Genomic DNA, 24570 nt, shown 5'->3' with positions numbered 1-24570 from the left:
GCTTAGGAAGAGGAATAATAAATGATGAAAGTGCAAAACTAGCAAAGAAACAGACAGTGCTACACACTGGTTTGGAGCACCATGTACCAGCAATGAAGGAAAACTTCCCACCACACCTCAGCAAATGGTACTGCCAGTAATTTTAGGTTCTTTAAGCATTTTTTCAAGCAATAATGTTTGCTTTAGTAGATAGGATGGCTCCAAACCACTGTTTCACGCATCCAGGACTTAGAGAACAATGTGCAAAAAGAGGTGCCTGCCCTTGCAGGGCAGCTGGGCAGGCACTGTGGGCTCACAGCCTGCGTGTGCTGCCCAGGGAGCACTGCCTGGCCCCAGCACGCCCTGAGTCAGACTTTAAATATGAAACAAATGGTTTGAATTCTCCCTCGGAGAGATGCTGCTCTACATGCCAGCAGCATTTCAGCCATTCTTGGCAGCAGCTCGCTGCCAAAACGGAGACACTCTCTCCCCCCACACCATATGTGCGTGTGTGTTTTGGGGGAAACTCTCTGTTTGTGGTTTGGGCTGTGCTGGGAAAGCAGGTGGGTGCTGGGGTGACCACCAGCAACCCGAGCTGAGAGCGATCTCTGTCACTTGCCATGGTCAGAGTTGTAATAACAGGGTGACAACAGGGGGTGCAGACGTGCCACAGTGGGATTTGAGCCATATCAGGTTTTGCCTTCCTTTGGGTTTGTTGTTGTTGTTGTTGTTTGGGATGTTTTTTTGGTTTTTTGGGGGGTTTTTTGTTGTTTTTTGGTTTTTTGGGGGGTTTTCTTTCTTCGTTTGTTTGTTGGGGTTTGGGTTTTTTGGGTTTTTTTGGAGTTTGGTTTGGTTTTTTGGGTTTTTGTTTGTTTGTTTCGTTGGGGTTTTTTTGTTTTGTTGGAGTTTTTTTGTTCTGTTTTTGGGGTGTTTTTTTTGGTGGTGTTTTTGGCGCTTTTTTTGTTTGGTTTTTTTTTCGTTCTTTTTTTTGTTGTTGTTTGATTGCTTGGTTGGGGTTTTTTGAGGGTCTTTTTGGGGTTTTTTTTGTTTGTTTGTTTCGTTTGTTTGTTTTTGGGGTTTTTTTTTCTTTTTTTCCCCCAAACTCAGAATTCATATGGATACTTCTGTTTTTCACACGGCGAATACCAACCTTTTCGAACTGACCCGTACACGTGCAAAGAGAGCAGCCAGGTCTGGCGCAGGTGTGAAGCTGCGGAGGCAGCGATGCTCCAGGGGCAGGACCTGCAGAGGCCGGCCCTGGAGCTCTCCCCACCGCCGGCACAGAGCGGCTCCAGCCGAGCCGGGGCGCGGCGGGGCTGAGGGGAGGGGTGGCAGGCGGGGCCGTGCCGTGCCGTGCCGTGCCGTGCCGTGCCGTGCCGTGCCGTGCCGTGCCGTGCCGCGATGGCGGGGATGGCGGAGGCGCTGGCCAAGGAGCGGGCGGCGGCGGCGGGCGCGGGGCGGCACGGCCGCGCTGTGCCCTACCTGGGGCAGCGCTTCGGGGCCCTGCGCCACGAGTGCCTGCAGCAGGGACGGCTCTTCCAGGACCCCTCCTTCCCCGCCGGCCCCAGCGCCCTCGGCTACCGGGAGCTGGGGCCCCGCTCGCACAAGACCCAGGGCGTCGTGTGGCGCAGACCCACGGTAGGGCGGATCCCCGGCAGCATCACTGCGCGGTGTCACCCCGCTCCCTCCTTCCCCCGCTCCCCGAATTTGGGTGGATTGAATTGCGGGGGTGGTGGGCATCCCCGGCGGCATCACTGAACAGTATCACCGCGGCTTCCTCCTTCCCCCACCCCCCGAATTTGGGTGGATTTGGGTGGATTTGAAGCGTGCGGGGGCGCGGTGCGAGCGCGTTTTGTGCGGATGCTCCGGGCACTTTTCGCTCCGGGACAGGCTGGCAGCGTGACCTGCTCTGCCTGGAAAAAACAAACGAGTCCCAAAAGTCGTTTTGCTCTCCGTGCAGAACTCTCCGTGCGGACAGATCGCTTTGGGTAGCGCTTGGGGCTGTCTCTCCCCGTAACTCTTTCCTCCAGCAGAGCCGTGAGTTTATTCCCGGAGCAGCCGTGGGGTCGGGTGGATTCCGGGGTGTCTCCAGGCACTTGTGAAAGACCTCGGTGTAGTCGGTGGCGGGGAGGTAATGGCCGAGCAGTGTGTGCACGGGTGTGAAAATGCAGCGCACGTCCTGTGCAGTGAGCCCTGGTCACCAGCTCCCGCCTCGCTGTGCCCGCTGTGCCCGCATCCCTCCCTGCCCCGCTCCGTCTCTGTGGCCGATGGTTTGGTTTATTTGCTGCAAGTGTGGCCTCGTTCCGTGCCTCACCTGCGGCTAGGTGTAATTCGAGGCTGGTTTTGTTGCAGGAGCTGTGTTCCAGCCCCCGGTTCATCGCGGGAGGAGCCACCCGCACGGACATCTGCCAGGGGGCCTTGGGTGAGTGAGGTGGGGCACAGAGCTGAGTTTTCTGTGCAGGTGATGCCCCAGGGCACCACGGTTTGCACACGCTGTAAATACCTCCTTTTGCATCCTCCATTTACTTCAAATCAGCCCTTTCTCACCTTTCCTTGGCATTTGCAGCTGGGGACTCTGTGTGTGTGTGGTCACTGAGCACAACCTTTCTGCAGGCACCAAGCAGGGGGGGCACACTCTGGTTTCCTGATGGCTTTTCTGCTCATGGCCAGTTCCTTTCACGTTCTCATCCACATCCATGTGCCTGAGAGCAGCCTGACTCATTTCTGCCTTTAACAGTCTCCTTGGAAGGGCAGCTGTGTGCATAGCAGGACTTCCCTTTCCCCTGTGGGAGAGAGTTCTGCTGGGCAGGAGGAATCTCCTGGAACCCGGGGAGATGCTGTAGGGAGAAAAGAAGTTGTGTGGGGGATTCCCTGCTGGTGGCCAGCTCTTGAGGAGGACAAAACTGGGGTGTTTCAGGAGGGAAGGGCCAGCCTGTGAGCCCTCTGCTTTTGCCAAGGCTTCTGCTCAGTTTGTGCAGTGGCAGCTCCTTGGTGGGGCTCTCCAGGGAAGCTCTGGGAGCTGCAGGGAAGTGCCAGGGGACAGTCAGGAGCAAAAGGCTTAGCCTGGCTGTGAGTGTCCCACTCTGGAAGCCTCCCTCCTGCCTTGCCTGACAGAAGGGGTTTTAGGTGGAGGATGTCTGCAGAGATATGAGCAGAAGAAATAAAGTGAAGTGAAAGCAGTAGTAGGCTCCATGGCTGTAGTGAGAGGGGTTTGGCTTAGTCAGATAGACAGGGAAAGCTCTCCTGTAGGAAACATGACTAATGTGAGCTGAGCTGTGCTGCTGCACTTGGCAAAGGAACCAAATTCTCTTTGTTTGCTTTCAAATATTCACCACGTAGTGACTTCTTAGTTTCTAGTCCCACTGCTGCTATTTGTGGGTTCGTGTCCAAAAATGTAACAGGCAGAGAAGCTTTTGTGCTCATGTCTTCATTCAGAAAAATACGTTTTTTAGGTTAGTGCTTTGACAACCAGATGCAATTTGTATAAAAAGATCCAAGACAGTAAAAATCCTTAGATTATGACCTTGTTTCTGCTCGTGCCCCAATATCATGGGTGCTGTGGGTTAGGCTCTGTTGTGCCTTGGGGTGTTGCCATGTCACCAGCTTCCTTCCTGTGCTCTCCCCACCCATTACCATGTCTCCCATCATGACTGTTTTGGCATGAAGCATGTCCCAGTGCTTAAACACACGTGCCAGACATCTGTTTTCTCTTTTTATTTTGTGAAACTTTCTGGGAAGAAGTTCTTCAAATTGAAGCTAAAGTTTACTATAATGCCATTTCAACATCTGGCATTTCTGTAGAGATGCTGATTTCTGGAATCACTTAGTTGCTTTCTGCTTTTCCAGCTTTTCTCTGCAGATGCTGTGGCAGCAGGGGCATGGGAATGAAAGATTTGAAGCTTCACTTTCAAGTTGTGAAATTGCTGTTTTTAAGTTGATGGAAGCATTTGCTGCCCTAGTGGTCTTTGGACCAGTCAGATGTTCTCATGGGGCTGTGTGGTATCACCAGAGGATATGCAGTGACTCACAGCTGGTATTTTTGTACTCCTGACTGTATCTGAATCAGAGGTTGTCAGTGCTCTTGTTTGTATCTCCTCTGTCACTGTCACTAAGTACTGCAATGACTCTCCTGGCTGTCTTCTCATTAATCTGAGATGTTGGTCTTGTGTGACAATTGTTGATTAAAAGTTAGATGCTTTTGATCTTATCTCTGTATAGCCACTGAGTTCCTAAGAGCCTGGATGGAATCTCTGCTCTTTTACACAATGGGGCTGGCAGATGCACAGCACAAATACTTTTTTTTTTTTTTTCTTTTTTCCACTGCCTTATCTGGCACCAGCATTTGTATTTAAGCTTACATTTACTTGAACTTTGTATTTTCTTCATGGCCCATCACATTTTAAGATGTTATAGAGAAGATTGCGCTGGAAGACATCAGGTGCTTTTGGAAACCTGTACTTTTTATTATGCTGCTTCTTTTCTATAGGAAGCTTTTGTAGTCTTATTTACCCCCCAAAAGACTTGCTCAAAAAGCAGCAGACCTGTGTCTATGGGGAGTTTCACTGGTGTTGCTGAGCCCTTCAGAACATCTGGGACAGATGGGGCATCCAGAGCACACGGACCCAGCACATCTGCACAGCAGCTCCTTGGCAGGGAATGTGTAACCAAGCAGCTCAGCTAATGAGCAGGGTTTCTTTCAGCTCAGGAGTCTTTAGCCAGGTGCATTAATTTTGTTTAATTGTTTTTGACCTGGACTATAAGAAACTGTGATCCATGTAAGGCACAGCTGATCACCAGTGCAGAAAAAGTTCTCCAGACACCAAAGTTCTGTCCCTTGAGATTTGGATTATCCTTTATTCTGGTCTTGTGAGGGTTTTTTTTTTTGTTTTGGTGTGTTGTTGTTCGGTTTTGTTGTTGTTTTTGGGTTTTTTCCTTAGGAGAAACTTTTGAGGGAGAGTATTTGGAGTTGGTCTTGCAGTATCAGATCTGCAAAGTCAGTGATGGTATTTGGCTTCAATTGGCAGCACATGGGATGTGGTGACTCATTACAGCTGAGGGGAGGTTCCAAAGCCAGAGGAGCCTGGTTCACCCTTAGCCACCTTTTTTTGGCGTGGGTGTCACCATGGTATCACAACACTGGGGTGTAAACAGACAGGATCTCCCAGCTGCTGTTTGCATGCAGGTGTCTCCTCCTCATGTAACAAAGGTGTGAAAAAATAGCAAATTGAATAGGTTGAATTTGGAAAATCAGGTCCTTGGTTTCCTCATGCTGACAGCCACTCCACTGCCGGGGGCTGCCACAGCCTCCTGTTTGTACCCAGAAAATGTTCTGGAGTGCTGTGGTGTTGATATAAATACATTCAGTAGCTGCTCATCTAAGATTGCTTTAAAATAATGATGAGTCTGTGATTGGCAGAATGTACATTTTTCCTTTTACCCTGTACTCTTACATGAGCTGTGCACTGACCAGAGGAGCTGCCTTTTGCTTACAGCCCTTCAGGCATTTGATGGGTGTGTTTTGTTTGCCTTTTTTTTTCCAGAACAGCTAATTTTAAGCCCTTAGGGATATTTATGCTTGCCTTGCAATTACTTTTTTTTTTCCCCCTAACATTCTTCTTAGAGCTGGGGATTAGGTAAATGCAGAGATGGGTATATGGAAATTACAAGTAAAACACTGAAAGCAGGAAAAAGTAAGCATGACAGGACAAAAATGAGCACTTCTTGTTAATATGTGTTATAGATAAACTCACAGCCTGACAATATTCCCTTTTCTGATAACCTTGTCCTGCCTACTGTTCATTTACAAAAATTATTTATGATGAATGTAGCCTTGCTAACACTCCTTTCAGGCTCTCAGCAACCTGTCAGCCTCTCCTTGGACTTTCTTTCCCTATCAAAGGAAAATCACTGTCAAGAACCTTGCAGAAGCACCAGTTCTGGAAGTTCAGACTATTTGGTAAAGACCCTGCTCAAGCTTGCTTAGTGCTAAAACTGCAGGTATAATCACAAGATCTCTTCTCATCCAGAGCCTGAATTATCAGGTGTGCTTTTAGTGATGGCTGCTCACAAAGGTGGAGATGATGTCTTGGCTGTTGGGCAGTTTTAGGTGTGCAAACCAAAGGATGCCTTCCACACATGCTGCAGCTGCCTTTAAACCTCAAGACCTTGCCCAGAGTTGTCAGAATTAAGATTTGTGTTTGACTTCAAATTCTTGTTAGAAACCAGTATAAAGTTCAACAGAGATTTTTACAACAGGCTGTAATTTCAGTCTGCCTTGATGAGACAGCTAGAAAGTCAAGGAAATTCTTTATAAATTCTGCTTGTGGGTGTGGAGGTCCTCTGGAGGGTGTTTCCCCTTGAATTTCCTTGCTTCTTACCTCCAGGGGAAGCATGACTCAAAGATGTGTTACAGCACTGAAGTGTGTGTTCATCATTTGAAGGTCAAGCTGATCAGCTTCTTGAGCAAGCCCTCCTGAGCTGCTGTGGCCATTTGAGTTGTTCATTTGCTCTTCCTGTGCTGCTCCCTGCCTGCCCAGCCCCTGCCCTGGCTGTGGAATAGAAATACCAATGTTTCTTGGGAAGAATGGTGTGACAGCTGCCCTCTGAGCCAGACCATTTCCTCCTGGCCCTGTCTTTCCCAGCAAACACCTTTGCAGTGGGTGGTGCTGCCTCGGGATGCAGCTCCCAGGGAGGAGGCTCCAGCTCCTTGAAGGAGGCTGAGAGGAGCCCCCCCTGTGCAGGGCCAGGTGGATGTGCTGTGACAGAGTAGGGAGGGGAATTTCATCACTGCTTCATACTCTGTCACAGGAGAACAGCAAGGTGACTTTCCTGTTTGAAAACTTCTCTGACAAGCTGATTTTTCCTTTGCAGTACAAGCAGCCAGAGGCAGGGCTGAAGGGGAGGTTTTATGTTCGCTTCTTCCCCTCCACGTTGTGAAGCAGTATAAGCACCTTAGGTTTTGAAATTATTCTGCAATTTCACCTCTTCCACCTCTCCTGAGATGTGAAAAGGTGTGTGGAACAGATGTATTTCTCAGAGCTGCTGCTTTGCTGGGGGTCAGCTGTGCCAAGCCAGGGCAGCCTGGAGGGAGCTGCAGGTTGTCTGTGCTCCTGCTGGTGTTGCCTGAGCAATGATGGATTTGGGCCTGAGGGTGGACCTCCAGGGCAGCTTTAGAGTTCACTCACCCTGAGACTTTGTCCCATTTGGATGCCAGCTTCCCACCCTTAAGCTTTTGAGCCTTTTCCCATGGGAGAGAGGTGGCTGTGTAGGGACTGCTGCTTGCTGGCAGCTGTGGCAGGTTCACACAGTGAAGCTCCAAACCTGTGGGACTCTCCTGTGGGATCTCATGTGCAATACTGACTGCCCTCTGTTCACAGAGCAAGGGAACAGCAGATCTGGGGATGGTAACAGGGAGTTTTGAGTCAGGCTGTGGCAGTCAGGGCATCATCTTGTGGCATTCACATTCTCTGAACAGAGGGAGACATAATTCTCTCTCCCAGGATTTTTCCTGAGGAAGGCAGCACAGAGGGAGAAGAGAAAATAATTCCTATCTCTATTCACTGCTCCTGTTTTTTGGCACATGTGGAATGTGTTATGGAGATTGTTTACCCAAAGTGATTTGTTAATTGGACTCCAGTGATGATGTTTTGATTGATTGACCAACTGGGTCAAAGCTGTGTCATGACTGTCTGAAAGGTTCATGGGTTTCTCTGTAGTATCTCTTTAATGTAGTATAGTATTAGTGTAATATAACATAGCTTAATGAAGCATTTGTTCAGCCTTGTGAAATCATGGAGTCAGAGCACATTATTCACAGCATTGGGGGCTCTCTAAATCTCTGACACCTCTCTGCAGGAGGCCCATGGCTGAGCAAAAAGGTGACTGCTCTGGTAAAGTAAAACTGGGCTCTGAACAGAATTCCAGAAAGTAGAGGTGTAATGTTTATAGAGCTGAGGTCTCTTCCTCGCTCTGCCTGGCAGGAGATGTTGTGGAAAAACACTGTCCAGGCAGGCTGTGGTGTGCAGGGCTGGTGGGTGTTGGCTCCATCCCAGGCAGGATGAGGAGGTGTGTGGGGCTGGGAAACAGAGCCTGCCTTCAGGCCTTTCCTGGCTCTCCAGTGACTGTGCTGGAGACCAGACATGGGAATAAACAGAGAGGCCTGGAGCAAGAGCCTCCAGAGATGTGGAAGGTGAAAGGAGCTCCTGTTTGCAGGGAGGCTGGCAAGAGACCTTAAAGGGAGCTTGCCCGCAGGACAGGTCTCTGGATAGCAAGGAATATGTTTATTAAACATGGAGAAGGGAAAAGAATGCAGCCTATGCCTGAGAAAACACCTTTGAGGAGAAATTGCACCCCTATGTACCTGTGTGTGCCCACAGGCTCTTTGCCTTTTCTCTGTGCTGCTTTCTATCATACAGGCATCCCATTGAATATTAAGTTTTCTTTCAAACAGTGCTAGAATGGGTGATCACTGTGGTGGTAGGTCAGAAAAAGCCTGCTTTGACTTTTTTTTTATGACTTTGGTCTTGAGGGAACACTTGCTTGGATCTGGAGGGTATTTGGTCTGTCTCAGAGACGAAGTGATGGGAGGGATCATCTTATCCCAGCTGAGGGAATTATTGGTTACAATGCACAATCCTGATGCAGTGCAAAAACGAAAGTTTGAATAATGAATGCTGTCTCTTTTTTATTTTCCTTTTCTTTTTACAGGAGACTGTTGGCTCTTGGCAGCCATTGCTTCTCTCACCCTGAATGAAGAAATTCTGGCCCGTGTTGTTCCCAAAGACCAGAGCTTCCAGGATCAATATGCAGGAATTTTCCACTTCCAGGTATGTGGAAAACAGCCTTTTCCTCTTAATGCTATTGGGCAGGAGCCAATGTGGCTGGCTATGTATCCATGTGTGATGTTTCCTGGCATGGCTTTGTGGGATGTCAAAGAGCCAGACAGAAAAAAGGAGACATCTAAAAAGGGTGGTGGAAGGAACAAGGCCATTAATCAAAGATCTGGGAGCAGGGGCTGCCTTTGTGGTCCTTCCACAAAGCAGAGCCAGCTGAGTATGTGCACCCCTGAACAGGGTGGGTGAAGCTGGCTGGGACACGGGGATTGCTTTTCCGCAGGGAAATCGACGTTCAAAGACAGATATGCTGCTGATGGGATGGTGATCGTCCACCAGCATGGGGTGGTGATAGATGTTTGTGCTCTCTTTCCCTCAGTTCTGGCAGTATGGGGAGTGGGTGGACGTGGTGGTGGACGACAGGCTGCCCACCAAGAACGGGGAGCTGCTCTTCGTGCACTCGGCGGAGGGCAGCGAGTTCTGGAGCGCGCTGCTGGAGAAGGCCTACGCCAAGTGAGTCAGGCCAGGCTTCCCCCCTCACATCCCCCACAGCTGCCCCAGCTGCAGGGTGACTGTGCATTCAGAGTGTCAGGCTGCTCTTCAGCCTTTGCAGCCTCTGGGGTATCCCACAAAATGGCTCTCTCTCTTCTGGGGTATCCCACAATGGCTCCTTTGGTACAGCTTTGTTTGAACAGATGCCTAAGACAAGGAGCCAAAAGCATTGGGTTTGTTGCTAGCCAAGAAAAGTAGCTCCTGCATCTCGTGGTGAGGCTGTTCCTGGAGCAGCCTTCTGTCACCAGGGCCTGGGAAGCTCCATTTCCTGTGCTCTCTGCACCTCTGAGGGCGTGGCAGCTGCCAGTGCTTCAGTGTGCAAAGCACATCAGTCCATGTGCCCAGGTCTGTGTTCAGTGCTCATATCTGAATCTCCATTTTTGGGTTGGCCAGAGAGGAATTCTATCCTCTAACGCTACTACTTTGAATTGATTTAAGAAATTTAGATCCACTGAAGTTCAGACCCATAACTATTAAAGGGATTTAAAGACTGAGGAACTAGAGAGGCAAATTGTTTGGTCTAATTTTTTTTTTATATATTCCTTTTTCTTCAGATAGTGTTAATGATTCTTGTCATTGATATGACTGAACCTGCAAGGTGTATGCATGATTGTATGATATTTTATGCTGGGCTTTCCAAGTACAGAGGTCTGAGAAGCAAAGCAGAATGGAGGGGCACGTTTGTAGCTGCTGTAATGCTGCTGAAGGCAGAAATGCTGTGACAGCTGGCACATTGGGTGCCTCTCCTGAAGAAAGGGGAGAACAGGGAGCCTGATAGTTGTGTGTGTGTGAGAAGAAGAGAGCAGGGAGCCTGATGGTGGTGGCTGTCCCCCGTTTTGTGCAGGCTGAATGGCTCGTATGAGTCCCTCTCTGGTGGCACCACCACCGAAGGCTTCGAGGACTTCACCGGCGGCATTGCAGAATGGTATGAGCTGCAGAAGCCACCCCCCAACCTCTTCAAGATCATTCAGAAGGCACTCCAGAAAGGCTCTCTCCTTGGCTGCTCCATCGATGTGAGTTAGCAGGTTTATCTCTGGGTTCTTGCTGTGCACACAGGCTGGGGGTGGATCTGTGCTGCACCTGCAGGAGCTGCACACAGCGTGCCAGTGCCCTCTGCCTGGGGTTCCTTGCTCTGCCTTGTGCCTCAAGAATTTGACCCACAGATGTGACTCAGACATGTGGTCTCCATGGGGGTTAGGCTGAAACTAAACTTCATTAGTGCATGTAAAAAGTTCATTCCCTCCCTTGTGCTTCTTCTGTGAGACCTGCTGCTGTGTAGAAGGTAGAGGGTAATGAATCACACAGGGAACTTGTCAGGGGTGCTGATGGACATCTCTGTTCCTGAGAAAACCCGGCAGCAGGATGGCACAGGCTGAGAGAGCTGCTGCTAAAGGCTCCTGCAGTCAGGTGCTAATGTCCATCCTTGCTGCAGCCCTTTTGTTGCACAAGTTGTACTGAAAATGTTCCCAAAAAATCTGGGCTCTGTTCTTGAAGCAGAGAGGCTCGGACTGTTGCCAGACCTTTAAAAGGTTTTATGGGAAGACATGTTGTCAGAAGCTGGACCCACATGGGAAAGAAAAGAGGAGTTTTGGCCCTGCCTTCAAGGATTTAGCATTGCTTTTAGCCTTACTGAAATGAGTCTAAGTATTGTTATTGTGGTAATCACCCTCCTGCCAAATGAGATTGCATCTTAGTTATGTCTAAAGGGAAGGTATATTATTTACAAAAACTCCATTCATAATATAAATGTAAATGTTTCCTCCCATTTTTCAAGTTAAATCAGAGTCCTGGGAGAGGGAAGCTTCACAGCAGGAAAAGTGCTTGGTTGATGTCAATTTGACTTCATGGTATTTTCAAGGCCTGTTTTACTCGTTTGCATTTAGATAAGAATCTGACATCTGGATTTTTGCCCCAGACTTACACAAATCCCTTGGGTGACTGGGGGGGAGAGTAAATATATTATGTTGTTGATAAGTGCTGCCACTTTCTGTAGTGTAAACTAACTGTTGCTGAGTTTACCCTTTGAAAAAAATAAAAAGCTCATAAAATCTTTCCTTCTCTTCTGTAAGAGAAATAGGGGCACAGAGATTAAGCATTAAATGGAGAGTGTGCTGTTGGGCAGTAATAGGCCATAAATTGACAGCAGGAATCCTGCTTGCTCCATCCAATCCTCTCTGTTTGTTTAAGCTTCAAATATGCTTGTTAGGATGTCACACACTTCTGAAAAGGTGGAAAGACAGTGACAGCCACATGTTTCATAGGTGCTTAAACATTCACTGTCTGGCAAGAAGTGACTTTTCTCTGCAGTGTTTAAAGGCCAGACTGCCCAAGCAGTGGCTCTGAAGAACTGAGAGGGATGCGCCCTCAGGTACAAATGGCATTCCAAGTTCAGCCTCTTCCCTCGCTGCCCTGCAGGGCAGATCCTGGGGTAGCAGGGCTGGGGAAAGGGAGGGGAACCTCCCACCCTGCTGTGGTTTCAGTTTTGACACTGAAACTGAGCTGGTTTCAGTTTTGACCCTGAAATTTGCTGGAGCTGGGTGTGATCCCTGGAGAGCTTCAGGCCAGTCACTCCCTGTTTTTCTCCTAGTGCCTTGAGAATATGGAGTTTATGGTGTGCATCCCCTTTGGAGATGCACAAGAGTGGCTGCACCACACCAGGTATTTTGGAGCTAGCAGGGAACTGTGCTGCAATGCCAGGCTTCTGGTGTGCATCCCATGCCACAAACATGGCAAATTCCCTGGGGTCCCAGCCCCACCACACATGCTGCTGTCCCCTCTCCCTGCTCTGTCACTTGGTGCTTTTGTGCAGCGGCTAAACCACTCCTGCAGCCTCCCAGCGAGGTGAAAGCTCTGTTGGAGGGGGAAGGTTTGTTCTGCTGGATCCCCTGCCTGTGGGAAGCTGCAATCACTGATGTCCTTTGCCCTGCAGATCACCAGTGCTGCAGAAACAGAAGCAGTCACTTCCCAGAAGCTGGTGAAGGGACACGCGTACTCGGTCACTGGGGCACAGGAGGTAGGTGTGCCACCCCAGGGTGCAGCAGGTTCTGTGTGGGGCAGCCACAAACCCACCTTCAACACTGCAAATTCCTGCCAGGTGCATTGCTGAATTGGGTTTTGAGTCTCTTCTTTCTGAAGGAATGCCTGATTAGTTGGTATGTTTTGGATAAACACAGATTTGCCTTCTTGGGTGTTTGACCAAAAAAAACCCCTCTTATTCCATGAGTGTGGCTATTTCCCACTGAGCAGGGTGGTGGGCAGCTCTGTGCAGAAGGCATGCTGTCCTCTGCTGGTGACCAGACCCTTCAGTGCAACACTTACAGCAGGCCACACATTTTTTACCTTAGAAGTAGAGCAAGAAGTGTCCTGAAGGAAAAAAAAAAAAAAAAAAAAACCAAAAAAAAAAAAAAAAAAACCAAAAACCATGAATTATTGTCCCCCAAAGTGGCTGCTGAACAGCACTTCTCAGCTGGGCTTGTGTCCAAGCACAAGGGGCCTGCCCAAGAGTGGGTGTCTGGTGAAGGCAAGACAAAACAAAGGAAGCAGATCATGGCATCTGATGCAGTGGATTTTTGGTTAGTCCACTGGCAATTGTTTCTGAAATACTTTTTGAAAGCTCAGGGTGAGGTGTAGAGAGCTGCTGACATGCCGTGCTGGTTTGTGGGTGTGCATTTGGTCTTCATCTCACAGCAAAAGCAGGGGAGAAGGAGTTCACCTTAGCTGACAAGTGGGCATGATGTAGCCTTTGAAAATCTGTGCAGACTCTCTAAGGACAGTTCAGCTGGGGTGTCATCTCTGCACTGCAGAGACCTGAGGATGACAAGAGGAGGGGCTGAGGCTGTGGGGCATTGGTGTGGTCAGAGGCGTTGTGGCCAGTCTCAGTGCCCTGGCTGTTGTAACAGGCATTTCAATGTGTAAAAAGGCATTTGAATGTGAGGAGACAATTTATACCTAAGTGATGACTTTGAGAAATATCTCTGTACCTGCTTTTTGGCTTTTGTATGGCACTTTCACATTCCCTTTGCTTGTAAGCCTATCAAAGGCGATTTTTTTAGCAGCACAAATCAGACATTTTGGTTTCCATGGGCTTTGGTTTGTGTATGCTGTAAAACTTATCTGGACAAGCCTGGCTGTGTGAAGCTCACTCAGAATCAGTTGGACTTCTGTCTTTTGGACCAAATGTGTGCATGTTGTCATGCCCACCACCAAGATACTTGCTCTGTCATGTTTTTAATTACTGTAGAGGATGAGGGAAGGAGGGAGTGTGGTGCTGAGTCCCTGGTGACTCTCCATCCACTTCTGATCCCACCAGGTGAACTTCCGAGGGACAGTGCAGAAGCTGATCAGAATCCGAAATCCCTGGGGAGAAGTGGAGTGGACTGGGAAATGGAATGACAAGTGAGTCAATGGCTTCCTTGTTTCCAGCAGCCCTTTACTGCAGGGGTGCAGTCATGATTCTGTGCTTTTCTGTCTGTTCCCCTCCTGAAATTCCTCGGCAAGTCCTGTCTGGATATGGTGTTCACGTGGAACTGTTTCAGAGAGAAGCATCCCCTTGCTGTCATCTCCCTGGTAGCCATCACAGGATGTGGTGCCTTTCATGCCAATTCCAGCCTTTGTGTAAGATGCAGGGATTTGGTTGGTGAATCCTAGAAAGCTCCCTGTAGTTTCTGCTTATTTAACAGCCTGAATTCAGTGGTGAGCTTCTGAAAACTCACTTTCTAAAAGGGCTTTAAAAATCCATTTCTGCTGTTAGCCATGAAAGCTGGAGTTAACTCACTTCTGTGGCTGGGCAGTTTTTATTCTGATTCTTCCGTTTTCTGTCTCAGTCCGGACATTGCACTTTCTGAAAATAACACTCTGTTTCTCATCCTTACCTTGGATATTTGAGAAGTGAGGTGTTTCATGTGCCAGGTGCATCTATTTTTAATTCTGCGGTAGTTTGAGAATTCTGGAACTGCTAAAAATTATATCTTCTGCCAGAACAGCCACATTAGTGCTTCACCTTTCCCAGGGGCTGTAGTTGATGTGGGATTCTCTTCCAGCTGCCCAAACTGGAGTGGTGTTGACCCTGAGGTGCGGGAGCGACTGACCAGAAGACACGAGGATGGGGAATTCTGGTGAGTGTCACATTCCAGCAGAAGGGAATGTCAGCTGCTCTGCTTTTATTCATGCAAAGCAACCTCTCCAGGATGAGTGTGCAAATTCACCCCAAACCCTAGTGCTGAACCACAGTGACAGGGAGGGAGGATGGACAGGGTGGTGGGATGGAAAACCCTCCTGAGGAGATGTTGCCAGTGGTGTTGCCTCCCACAGGATGGCGTTCCAGGACTTCCTGAGGCATTACTCCCGCCTGGAGATCTGCAACCTGACTCCAGACACCCTGGCAAGTGACAGGTACAAAAAGTGGAGCCTGCAGAAGCTGGATGGCAACTGGAGGCGAGGAGCCACTGCAGGGGGCTGCAGGAACTACCCAAGTAAGAAAAGCTGGAAACCTTTGACTTGTCCACTTGTGCTTTCTCTGGGAGCTTCTGGGAGATGGTTTGGGATGGCTTATGGGATATCCAGGACTAACCTCCAAAAAGTGTGGGAAATGTGGCTCCCTGATGAGGGTCTGTTGTGGTTATAAAGGTGGGGTGGGGGTGGGCAGGGCAGTGCATTGGTTTTCTCTTCTAACGCTGATTTTGGCAATCAGAGCCACATCTGTCACATCTGGCACGTTTAAATCTCATCACTGTTGTTATCAAAGAAGCCTCTGAGTAGTTTGCTTAAATCCACTTCCCAGACACATTCTGGACGAATCCTCAGTATTTAATCAAGCTGGAGGAAGAAGATGAGGACCCTGATGACCCTGAGGGGGGCTGCACTTTCCTCATTGGGCTGATCCAGAAGCACCGTCGGAGGCAGAGGAAGATGGGGGAGGACATGCACACCATCGGCTTTGCCATTTATGAGGCAAGGAAGGTTGACAGGACCTGGGGAGAAGAGGGAAAATCATTCCCCCCATAAGTGGGATGGTGCAGTTCCCAGGCTGGGCTTTCCATCAGAACTCAGATGGGTTGAGTTGGACTCTTGAGCAGATGCAGCAAGGAGGCTGTAAAGAAATAAAAAGCTGCATCGTGCTTGCTTAGCCCCTGTCTCCTCTCCTACTGATGGAAAGTCAGAGAGCCAGGAGTGAGAAAGAGGAGATGGGGAGGAATAGTAGAGAAATTGAGCCTACAATGAAAATCATGGTGGGCTGCAGGGAGGAGATTCAGCAGGAAGCCACAACCAGCCTGGCTGTGGCTCTGGCTGCCTCAGGGATGGAGCTGGGAGCTGGGCCAGCACTTGGTCTTGGGTGATGTGGGCTCAACACCTACCTTCCTCTCAAGCCAAGTCATTTTTCTTTTGTTTTGTTGTTTGTTTTGGTTTTTTTTCCCCAATAATGTGGATGTCCTTGCTAAGTGATGATGAAAAGAAGATGGAGATGCCATTCACCATTCAACAAGCAAGTAACTCTCTCCTTTTCTCCCTGCAGGTGCCCCCAGAGGTATGTGCCATGGGTTGGTGGTCGAGGTGCAGAGCTGGGGCTCAGTGGCTGGTGGGAAGAAGAGGTTCAGAGGATCCTACTTCACTGCAGGACAACATGACTGCAGAGAGCCTACAGCTGGAGGCCATTGATTCTGGAAGGGGCCTTGAGCCCACGTTGCATTTTTAGAGTGTCCTGTATTGGGACAAGAGTGTTCAGTGCTGCAAAAACTCCCCAAAGCAACCCTTCTGTGGCTCTCCTCTCAGCCCAGCCCCACACTTGCTCCCCCAGAGCACAGCAGCTTTTTCCAGGTTTGCACAGAGTTCATGTATGGCTCATTAATAATATTCCAAGGAGGTGTTTATATTCATTTCCCTAAGCACCACCTCTTTTGGTTTCTCTCTATTTCTACCTGCAGGCAGCTAATGGTACGCCCTGGGGGTCACAGAGGGGTGGCAATGCAACAATGCCTCTGAGCTGCTGCTCCTCAGAGGAAGGACTGAAGCTCAGCAAAAGCCCTGGGTACCCCATGACTGGGTTTGCTGTCCCTGTTAGGGTCTGTGTGAAGCAGCCAGGGCATCCTGTAGCTCCTGAGACTGTGCCTAAACCAGTGGCTTTTACATAAAGTATGGTTTCATCAGGAAAAGAAATGGTGCTGCTGATTAATTAAATTTCTTAGGTACTTTTTTAATGCCTTAGCAGTACTCTGTCACTCACCCTAGTGGTCCAAGTATTTCATTTCCATAAGAAAACTGATTCTGACTCTTCTTTCCCCCAGAAGGTGGAATTTTAATCTCCCACTATGCAGCAGGTCTGACAGGTTTTTAAAATTGTTTCTTCATTCTTAAAAATCTGGGAGGACAGGAAGGAGGAGGTTTCTGAAAGATGCACATTCCTGAAGCTGGTTTCTAGAGCTGAAGCAGCCCACCTGTGAGACTCTGCAAAAATAGTTAATTCTGGAAGATCACAGAATCACAGAATGGTTTGGGTTGGAAGGGATCTTAAAGATCACTCAGTTCCAACCCCCTGCCACAAGCAGGGACACCTTTCACTAGATGTTTCACTCCAAATATGATTTTATTTTATTGTTTTGTTTTGTTTTATTCTTGGAGCCCTCCATGAGTGGGCTCTGCTGTGACCTGGGAGGCAGAGCTGAGCTGCAGGTGGCACCAGCTCTGGGGACCAGAAGGACATGGCTCATATGCCATCTCAATTTAAAGAAAAATGATTGGTGGAAGAATGTGCCCAATGTCTTCAGCCCCCCATCATCATCTGCAAAACAAAAGCATGACCTGAATGATCTATTGCAATGATCTGGAAAATACATTTGCAGCCACATCCCAGGAGTCCCACTCCCTTTCCCTTCTTTTTCAATTCTGTCAAAATGACATATTTTTAATTTTCTTTTCCCTGTACATAGCTGACAGACATATCTATGATATTTTAAATTTGTAAATGTGAACACATTCAGACTGCAGTGGGGTTTTTTTCCCTTTCTTTGCTTTCCCTAAGTTTTCTGGCCAGACAAATATTCATCTGAGCAAAAACTTCTTCCTGACCAACAAAGCCCGGGAAAAATCCAATACCTTCATCAACCTCCGGGAGGTGCTGAACCGCTTCAAGCTCCCTGCAGGAGAATACATCATCGTGCCCTCCACCTTCGAACCCGACAAGAACGGGGACTTCTGCCTCAGAGTCTTCTCTGAAAAAAATGCAAACTCCACGTAGGTGGCTTTTGGTGACCGTATTACAGCAGTGGGCACATGGGGAATAATAATAATTATAATTATAATAATTATTATTATAATAATAACTATTATTATTATTGTTATTGTTATTATTGCTTTTGTTATCCCAATTACTGTTTAATTAAAATTAAAAGGCTCAGGCATGTCACATCTTGAAGAGCAGCTGGGCTAAAGCCTGAGGAAGGGCTGTGAGGTCTTTTGGATTGAGTTGCCCCGATCCAAAGCAAGCAGAAACCTTCCTCTGTCCTGTAATATTTTGCTGCACATTCCTGCAGCAGTGAGAAACCCGGGGTGTTTGTGGTGTGGGGACACAGTCATCTTTTGATGGGAGTTCTTGGGTACCAGCTGTAGGTCTGGTGCTCCCTCAGCATAAGACACACCAGAATTACTTTAGGGCTCTCACTTTTTTGCTGTTTTAAAGAAGAAATTACTAGACTAAAGTTTGATTTGTACCCAAGAACCTGGTCCTGTGCTAAGTAGGCAAAAAAAAGACCCAAAGAGTTATGTGAGCCCCAAAATCCTGTCTGTGGCACTACAACTGGGAGTGTCTTTTCAAACTCTTGCTGCCATAGCTGGCAAAATACAGCTTTCTCTGTGCTGTGCTGTGTCCACAGTTGATTAATCCAGTCATTTTTTTGAATGCTCATTGTTATTTCCATATTTTAAAGAACCTCTCTTTAACTGAAGCTTGAAGGAAAAGTACCATAAATATGACTTGTTTTGATTTTAATATTGATTTCTTTCTCTTTCTAGGGTGATAGATGATGAAATTGAAGGCAATTTTGATGAGGTACACCAAGTGAAATGTTTTCAATTGAGACAATTTTGTTGTAAGGGGGGTTTGGAGTGCCTGTTCCCTGTGCAGGGTGATGTTTCCATAGGCATTATCAAGAAATGTTGTCCCACTATGGGAAAATGGGAAAAGATATTTCAATATCCATATCTGGGTGTCAAGCAAATGGAAATATCATCAGGAATGTAATGAAAACAAGAGCTGTCCTTTATCTAGAACTTGGACTTCCCAGGCAGAGGTACACTCTCAAGAGTTAACTGGAGGCACAGGAAATTCCCTTTGTTCTCCAGGACTCCAGGAGTGCAGCTTTGAGCATCGGGGCTCTTTCTGCATGTAATGCTGTTTCCAGGAGTAATTAGTGGCTCACCATATGTTTAGTCTTGCTGGAGCTGGGGATGCTTTGTCTACTAATGCAGCTACCCCATGTGTAGTGGGTGTTTTTTCCAGCATTTACAATGCCAGTATTTTAAGGTACCCCTGAAAATAAAACTGAATGAAATCATAGTAAAAACTACTTTGAACCTTCAACCTTGCCAGCTGAATTTTTTACTAAGGGCAAGGAAATGCATTAAGTCTTTCTCAGGCAGAAACTTTCCCATTTCCCATTCATTCCCAAACTTTCCAAAACATTTCCCATAACTCTGACATTCTCTGTTTCTGTCTTTTAGACTGAGATCAGTGAAGATGACATCGAACCCAGCTTTAAAAAGCTTTTTGGGCAGCTAGCAGGAAATGTGAGTGTTTTTCTTACTGGTAATATCTTACTGGCATCCTGGGTAAGAGATGCCTCCCCCAGGACAGAGTTTAGTTCTTGTGCAGAGTCAGCTCTCAAGTGTGAGCACAATTGTGCATCCCAGAACCTGTGCAGTCACCCACCTGCTCCCACAGAGGATTTCTGAGCGTTCCTGGTGAACAATCTCTGCTCCTTTTGAACTCTGGGCACGACTTTTTCCTCTGCAGGGCCCGAATTCTGTCTTTGGGCAGAGCATATGGCTGGGCTGGGCTTCTCCCCAGGCTGCTCTTGCCTCGGGCACACCTTGCTGCTGCTCATCTCTGGGAGCAGGAGGTGGGGAGAGCTTCCCACTTGCTTCCATTCAAGACAGCTGAACTAGAAGGGGTGTTACAAGTTGGCCAGCTTGCCCAAATTAATCAGAGGCTGCAGATGGTGTCTGCAGCTCAGGGTGGGAAATTTGTTTTCCTCTTTTCCACAGGATGCAGAGATCTCTGCCTTCGAACTGCGCAGCATCCTGAATAAAATCCTGGCTAAACGTGAGTGCCTTCCTCCACCAGCAGCCTCAGATGCCACCAGCAGGTTTGCACCGTGGCCAAGGGGGCACAGAGGGCACTGCTGACCTGGGCTCTGCCCCAGACCTGCTGCTTGGCTCTCCATATGGCCACGACCACGTGCTCTCTGCTGCTCCAGGGGGCTGCAGGAACACTGGGGCTGTGCCAGCCCAGAGGGTGTTTCACAAGATGTGTGCTTTGGCAGGGTACAGATGGGTGTCTTCTATCCCAGCATCTGCCACTGGGAATTGGCTGCCAGGAAGATGGATGGATTTGAATAATCCATGATAATAATCAAGAGAGATATTGCTGCTGTTTTAGTACTGAAGCACCCAGGAGTGACTCAAGCAGTATTCCAGCCAATGGTCTGGGGTGTCCCTAAGGAGGAGGAGAAACTTTGAAACTCTGGGTTTCTGTTTCTGTGAAGAGATTCCTAGCTTGGCGCTGCATTATTTTCCTTCCCACTAAACAGTGCTCAAGAACAAGTGCTTGGAGAAATAAGTGTCTCTTTAATTTCCAAGGTGAAATCTTATCAGCTGGTCAGGGCTGTGGTGTATGTCTGTGTGCAGCAGCCAGTAATCAGCAGTGGGCTCTTGCTGGCTACCAAGCTTGGCTTCATGTTCAGCCTTTCATGAAGCCACCTCCTGCTGACCTTCATAAGCTGGAAGTGCACATTGCCCACAGAAGTCCACTCTGCAGGCACACAGTAAGAGCAGGAAAGCTTTTGTCTCTGTCTCTTGCTCCTGCAGCACGCCTACAAACCAGGCTACTCAGGCTGTTTGCTTGGGGACACATCCCAGCTCAAAGGATGACACCATTGGAAGCAAACAAAAGCTGGTTGGAGAGCTCATGAGCTGTTCAGGAAGGTGCTGTGGTACAGCATGCAGTGACAATCCTGTCTTTTGCTCTTTACAGGCCAAGATATTAAATCTGATGGCTTTAGTATTGAGACATGCAAAATCATGGTTGACCTGTTAGATGTATCCTTTCAAGCTCTTCCTAGATGACATTCCCCTTCCTGGGCTGAAGCAGGCCAGCTGCCTCTGCTGGGTCCATCCTGGTGTACTTATGGCTCCTGAGGTGGAGAAGATGGCTTTACCCTGATTCCCCTGGGAAAGCCACTCCCTTGTTATTGTGGTTCACACGTGTGTTATCCCAGGCAATGGGAAAATCCATTATCAAGCAAAGTCTGCTTGGAAGCCTTCCCAGTTGTTGGGTGTTCTGGTTTAGCTGGGGACAAAGTGATGTTTGTGCTGGGAAAGGGCTCTCAGCATGGTGAGGATGGCCTTGGCTGCAGGGTTGTTTCACCTCTCTCTTGTCTGGCTGGAGTTGGTAAGAGCATCACAAAGCCACAGGAACTTAGCAAATGGAAAAAGAGGGACACAAATACAGTGTTTTGTTTTGACATGCCATACAGGAAGCAGAGAGTACGCAGGATTTTAGGACTTTTACTCCCAAGATACAGGCAGAAGTGTAGGATGAAGGGTCAGGTCTAAGAATAGTTGTGTTCAGCTTCTCTGTGCAGTGGGAGTTGAATTGCAGGGTTGGAAAAAGGGAAAATGACCAACACAAGGTGATACTTTTCTATAATTTGGTGTAAAATACAGCAGTCCACAGGCACTCCATGGCAGGTTTTGGGAGCAGTGCCACGAGCAGGTTCTTTTGTTAGCTGTTTGCTCAGGAGCTGAAGGTCTCCAAATAGCATTTGTGGCTTTTCCTGTTTGTAATCCAGACCCAGGACTTGTGCTCCAGTAGCTGCAGGTGTTGAAGCCACTGTGCAGAACAAAATGGAATCATCCTGGCTCGTTTATACTTGTGGAAAGACAGAGACCTGCAGCAGGGGTGCAGAAAGAGCTTGTGAGCTGAGCATTATTTAAATTAATGATTTAGAAAGATAGTTTGGACAATAATTGTGTATTCAACAGGATGAGTCCTGGAGAGAGGATGAGTCCTTCAGAGAGGACTTGAATCCTTCTGTTTGCAATTTTTTTAAGTCATAACTGCCCATGCAAGTAAACCCAGCAGAGGGAGAGGAAACCCCTTTTTCTTCCCTCTGAAGAAACTTCCTTAACTCTGAGAAGAATGATGGGAGTGGCAAACTGGGACTGAAGGAGTTCCACACCCTCTGGACAAAGATTCAGAAATACCAGGTAAGGCACAGCCCCTTTGGGAGAACAATCACACCTAGAAGTGCTGTGGACTGATTTGTGCCATACAATGTGCACAGTCACCTTTCCCAGAGCAGGGACTGGTGTCTGCAGTCCCCCAGGTTTTGTCTTTATCTGCTCTGGCTACTTCATTAAAAAAATTTACATCCATTTCTTCTAAAAGTAAGGCTTTAAAAAGCAAGTACCAAATCGTTCAGATCAATGTTGCAAAGTGCTTTAAGGCTGCATTTCAAAATGTTTCACTTCTGCCAGAAGCCAAACCATGCTCTGCATTATTGTCAAGGTTTCCCTTTGGGTTTTGTGTTTTGCAGAAAATTTACAGAGAAATCGATGTGGATCGATCGGGTACCATGAACTCGTATGAGATGAGGAGGGCACTGGAAACAGCAGGTATTTATATTGATCTGTCTCTTCATAGGATTCCATCAGTTTCAAGCAGGGTTGAGAAATGCTCAGAACCATACAGTCCCATCTTAACTTACTGAATTTTGGGTACTCTGGAGCCTTCCCCTCCTGCCACCACGCAGGATCAGGGATTCCATTTTGTACCTGTTTTTACTCTCTGGAAATAGTCTTTAATAGTCTTTTAAGTCCTTGGCATTGTATTTCCAGGGTTCAAACTGAACTGCCAGTTACATCAGGTCATCGTGGCTCGCTTTGCTGATGAGGATCTCGTCATTGACTTCGACAACTTCGTGCGCTGTTTGATTCGGCTCGAAACCTTGTTCAGTGAGTGCACCCTCAGTAACCAGACAGCTCTGCTGCCTTGTGATTCCAGCAGGAAAACTGTCCAGGCACAACTGTCCAGAGGCCCAGGATAAGACGCTCAAACCTGAGATTTTAATCTGGCTTCACCTAGATCCAGGAATCAGTCTTTTAGGCCAGGCTGCTGAACCGCATCCGGTCTTCCCTGCAAACAACTCTTATGTTGATTAAAAAATATTAGACAGCAATTAAAAATGTTCAGCCTTGCTCCTGCACAATGACTTTGGAGTAGCCCTTTCTGATTTGGGGTGTAGGCCATTGTCAAGTTTTAGATTCTGGGATTAAATTCCTTATTGATCCTGAAGCCCAAGGAAAGGGAAGACTTTCAGATTAGTTCCTGTATTTACCCTTGTCTGTCATCTCTCTCCAACCACAGAAATGTTTAGAAAACTGGACACTGAGAAAAGTGGGACAATAGAATTGAACCTTGTTAATGTAAGTTCATTTAGCTCTAAAATATTTGTTTTCATTTTTGGGGAAAAATGGGGGGGGGCTAGAATTCTGCCTGAGGATGGCTGGTTATAAGTACTCACATGTGCTCACATCTGTGCTGGATTTATCTACCCTGTGGATTCATAAACAGCCTTAGAGAGGTTACCTTTTAAAAATATATCAGTATCACAACATATTCTCTAACAGACACAGTTACTTGTATCAGAAGCCCTTTATCCCTTTAGTTTTGGCTTCTTCCCTGTTTTTTGTGTCAACAGACCAAAATGTAGGTGCAGTTGTATAGGCAAGACTGATGGTCTTGCTCATGTCTGCTTCTTTCTGCCTTTCATGTGTGCCCTGTAGAAAGGACTAAGTTTGGAGAAAAGTACCCTCCTACATGTGTCTGACTTGCTTATTACCTGAACATAACTTATTTCTGAACCTAAGAATCCCAAAACTCTGATTTAAGTGAAATATAAATTTAAATCACTCAGGAAAGATCCTAAAATTACTTCTGTAACTACAGGCTGACTATATGCTAGAAATGCAACTGTGCACGCTTGCTACAGGTCTTTTTACTAAATTTAACTTTGTTTTCTCCTCTCTTGTTACAGTGGCTGTGCTTCACTGTCATTTGAGCCACTGGCATCAGCTTGAGACCTCAAGAGCATGGTCAGGTGAAATATTCAAGCTACATACAAGTAATATCCAAACATGAATGTGCCTTAACTTACACAAAGCTAGCAGATTTTACATGCAATTGCAAGAAGAAAAGCATTCTACTTCCACAGAAGAACCTGCAACCTCATTTTTATGGGTCTGACAGTCTGTGCCTACTATCATACAGCCTCTGGACAAAGGCTTTAATTTAGTATCAATCCTCAGTGCAAGTTTTGAAAACACTGCTTTGCTAAGATCTTTGTATTTAAGGTGTTTTACAGGACTTCAGGAAGAAAAGCTCATTATAGCTTGACAATCTGGTTTTAAAAAGTGCTTTTTGAACAACATCCTGCATATCTGAAATTAGTAAAGAGATAGTAATGCATATCTAAACACCTGCACTCAGAGTTAGGGGTTCCAAGCCCCAGCACTATCCTAGTTGAATATTCTTTAAAGAATTTGAGTAGTAAGTACATCTTTGACCAAAATGAGCATTGATGTGCCTGGAGCAGGAGGCTGTTGGCAACAAGATTTTTCCAAGAGAAAGCCCATGCTTTCAGGTGGAATCTTGAGCTCCTGTATCTTATTTATCTTCCTTTGCAATACAAAAACGTATTTAAATAAAAAAAATAGAAATAAAGTTTGTCAGACTGTTATTTCTGCTGAAAATAAGCACTTTTGGGTTTTTTTTTTTCTTAGAGATAGATCATCACAGTGCACATGCAGAGCCTTTTGCTTTCAGGAACAGAAGTTGCTGCCCTTTAAAGGGGAAAACCAGCATGCTGGAGCTGACTGTGGATGTGTGGCAGTTGATGAAATGTTAGATAAGCTGATACTTTTAAAGACTAGTGCTTGA

The 24570-nt window shown here is 47.3% G+C and overlaps 1 protein-coding gene across 1 annotated transcript; it reads left to right on the top strand.

Moving 5' to 3' along the window:
* The first annotated feature begins 1338 nt into the window (after positions 1-1338).
* CAPN2 (calpain 2) lies at positions 1339-24360 on the top strand. The gene is made up of 21 exons (XM_064415398.1): positions 1339-1617; positions 2332-2401; positions 8686-8804; positions 9190-9323; positions 10207-10375; positions 12292-12375; positions 13672-13757; positions 14402-14476; positions 14673-14833; positions 15142-15311; positions 15874-15885; positions 17377-17588; positions 18366-18402; positions 19074-19139; positions 19617-19674; positions 20605-20669; positions 21771-21839; positions 22169-22247; positions 22470-22586; positions 22999-23057; positions 23669-24360. Exons 1-21 carry the CDS (start codon positions 1381-1383, stop codon positions 23690-23692), a joined length of 2103 nt encoding a protein of 700 aa, XP_064271468.1. The 5' UTR covers positions 1339-1380; the 3' UTR covers positions 23693-24360.
* Positions 24361-24570: the final 210 nt, after the last annotated feature.

The sequence above is a fragment of the Passer domesticus genome, chromosome 3, assembly GCF_036417665.1.
Source record: "Passer domesticus isolate bPasDom1 chromosome 3, bPasDom1.hap1, whole genome shotgun sequence".
NCBI classification, from domain to species: Eukaryota; Metazoa; Chordata; class Aves; order Passeriformes; family Passeridae; genus Passer; species Passer domesticus.
The sequence above is the reverse complement of the archived record's forward strand: the minus strand, read 5'-3'. Positions and strand labels throughout refer to the sequence as shown.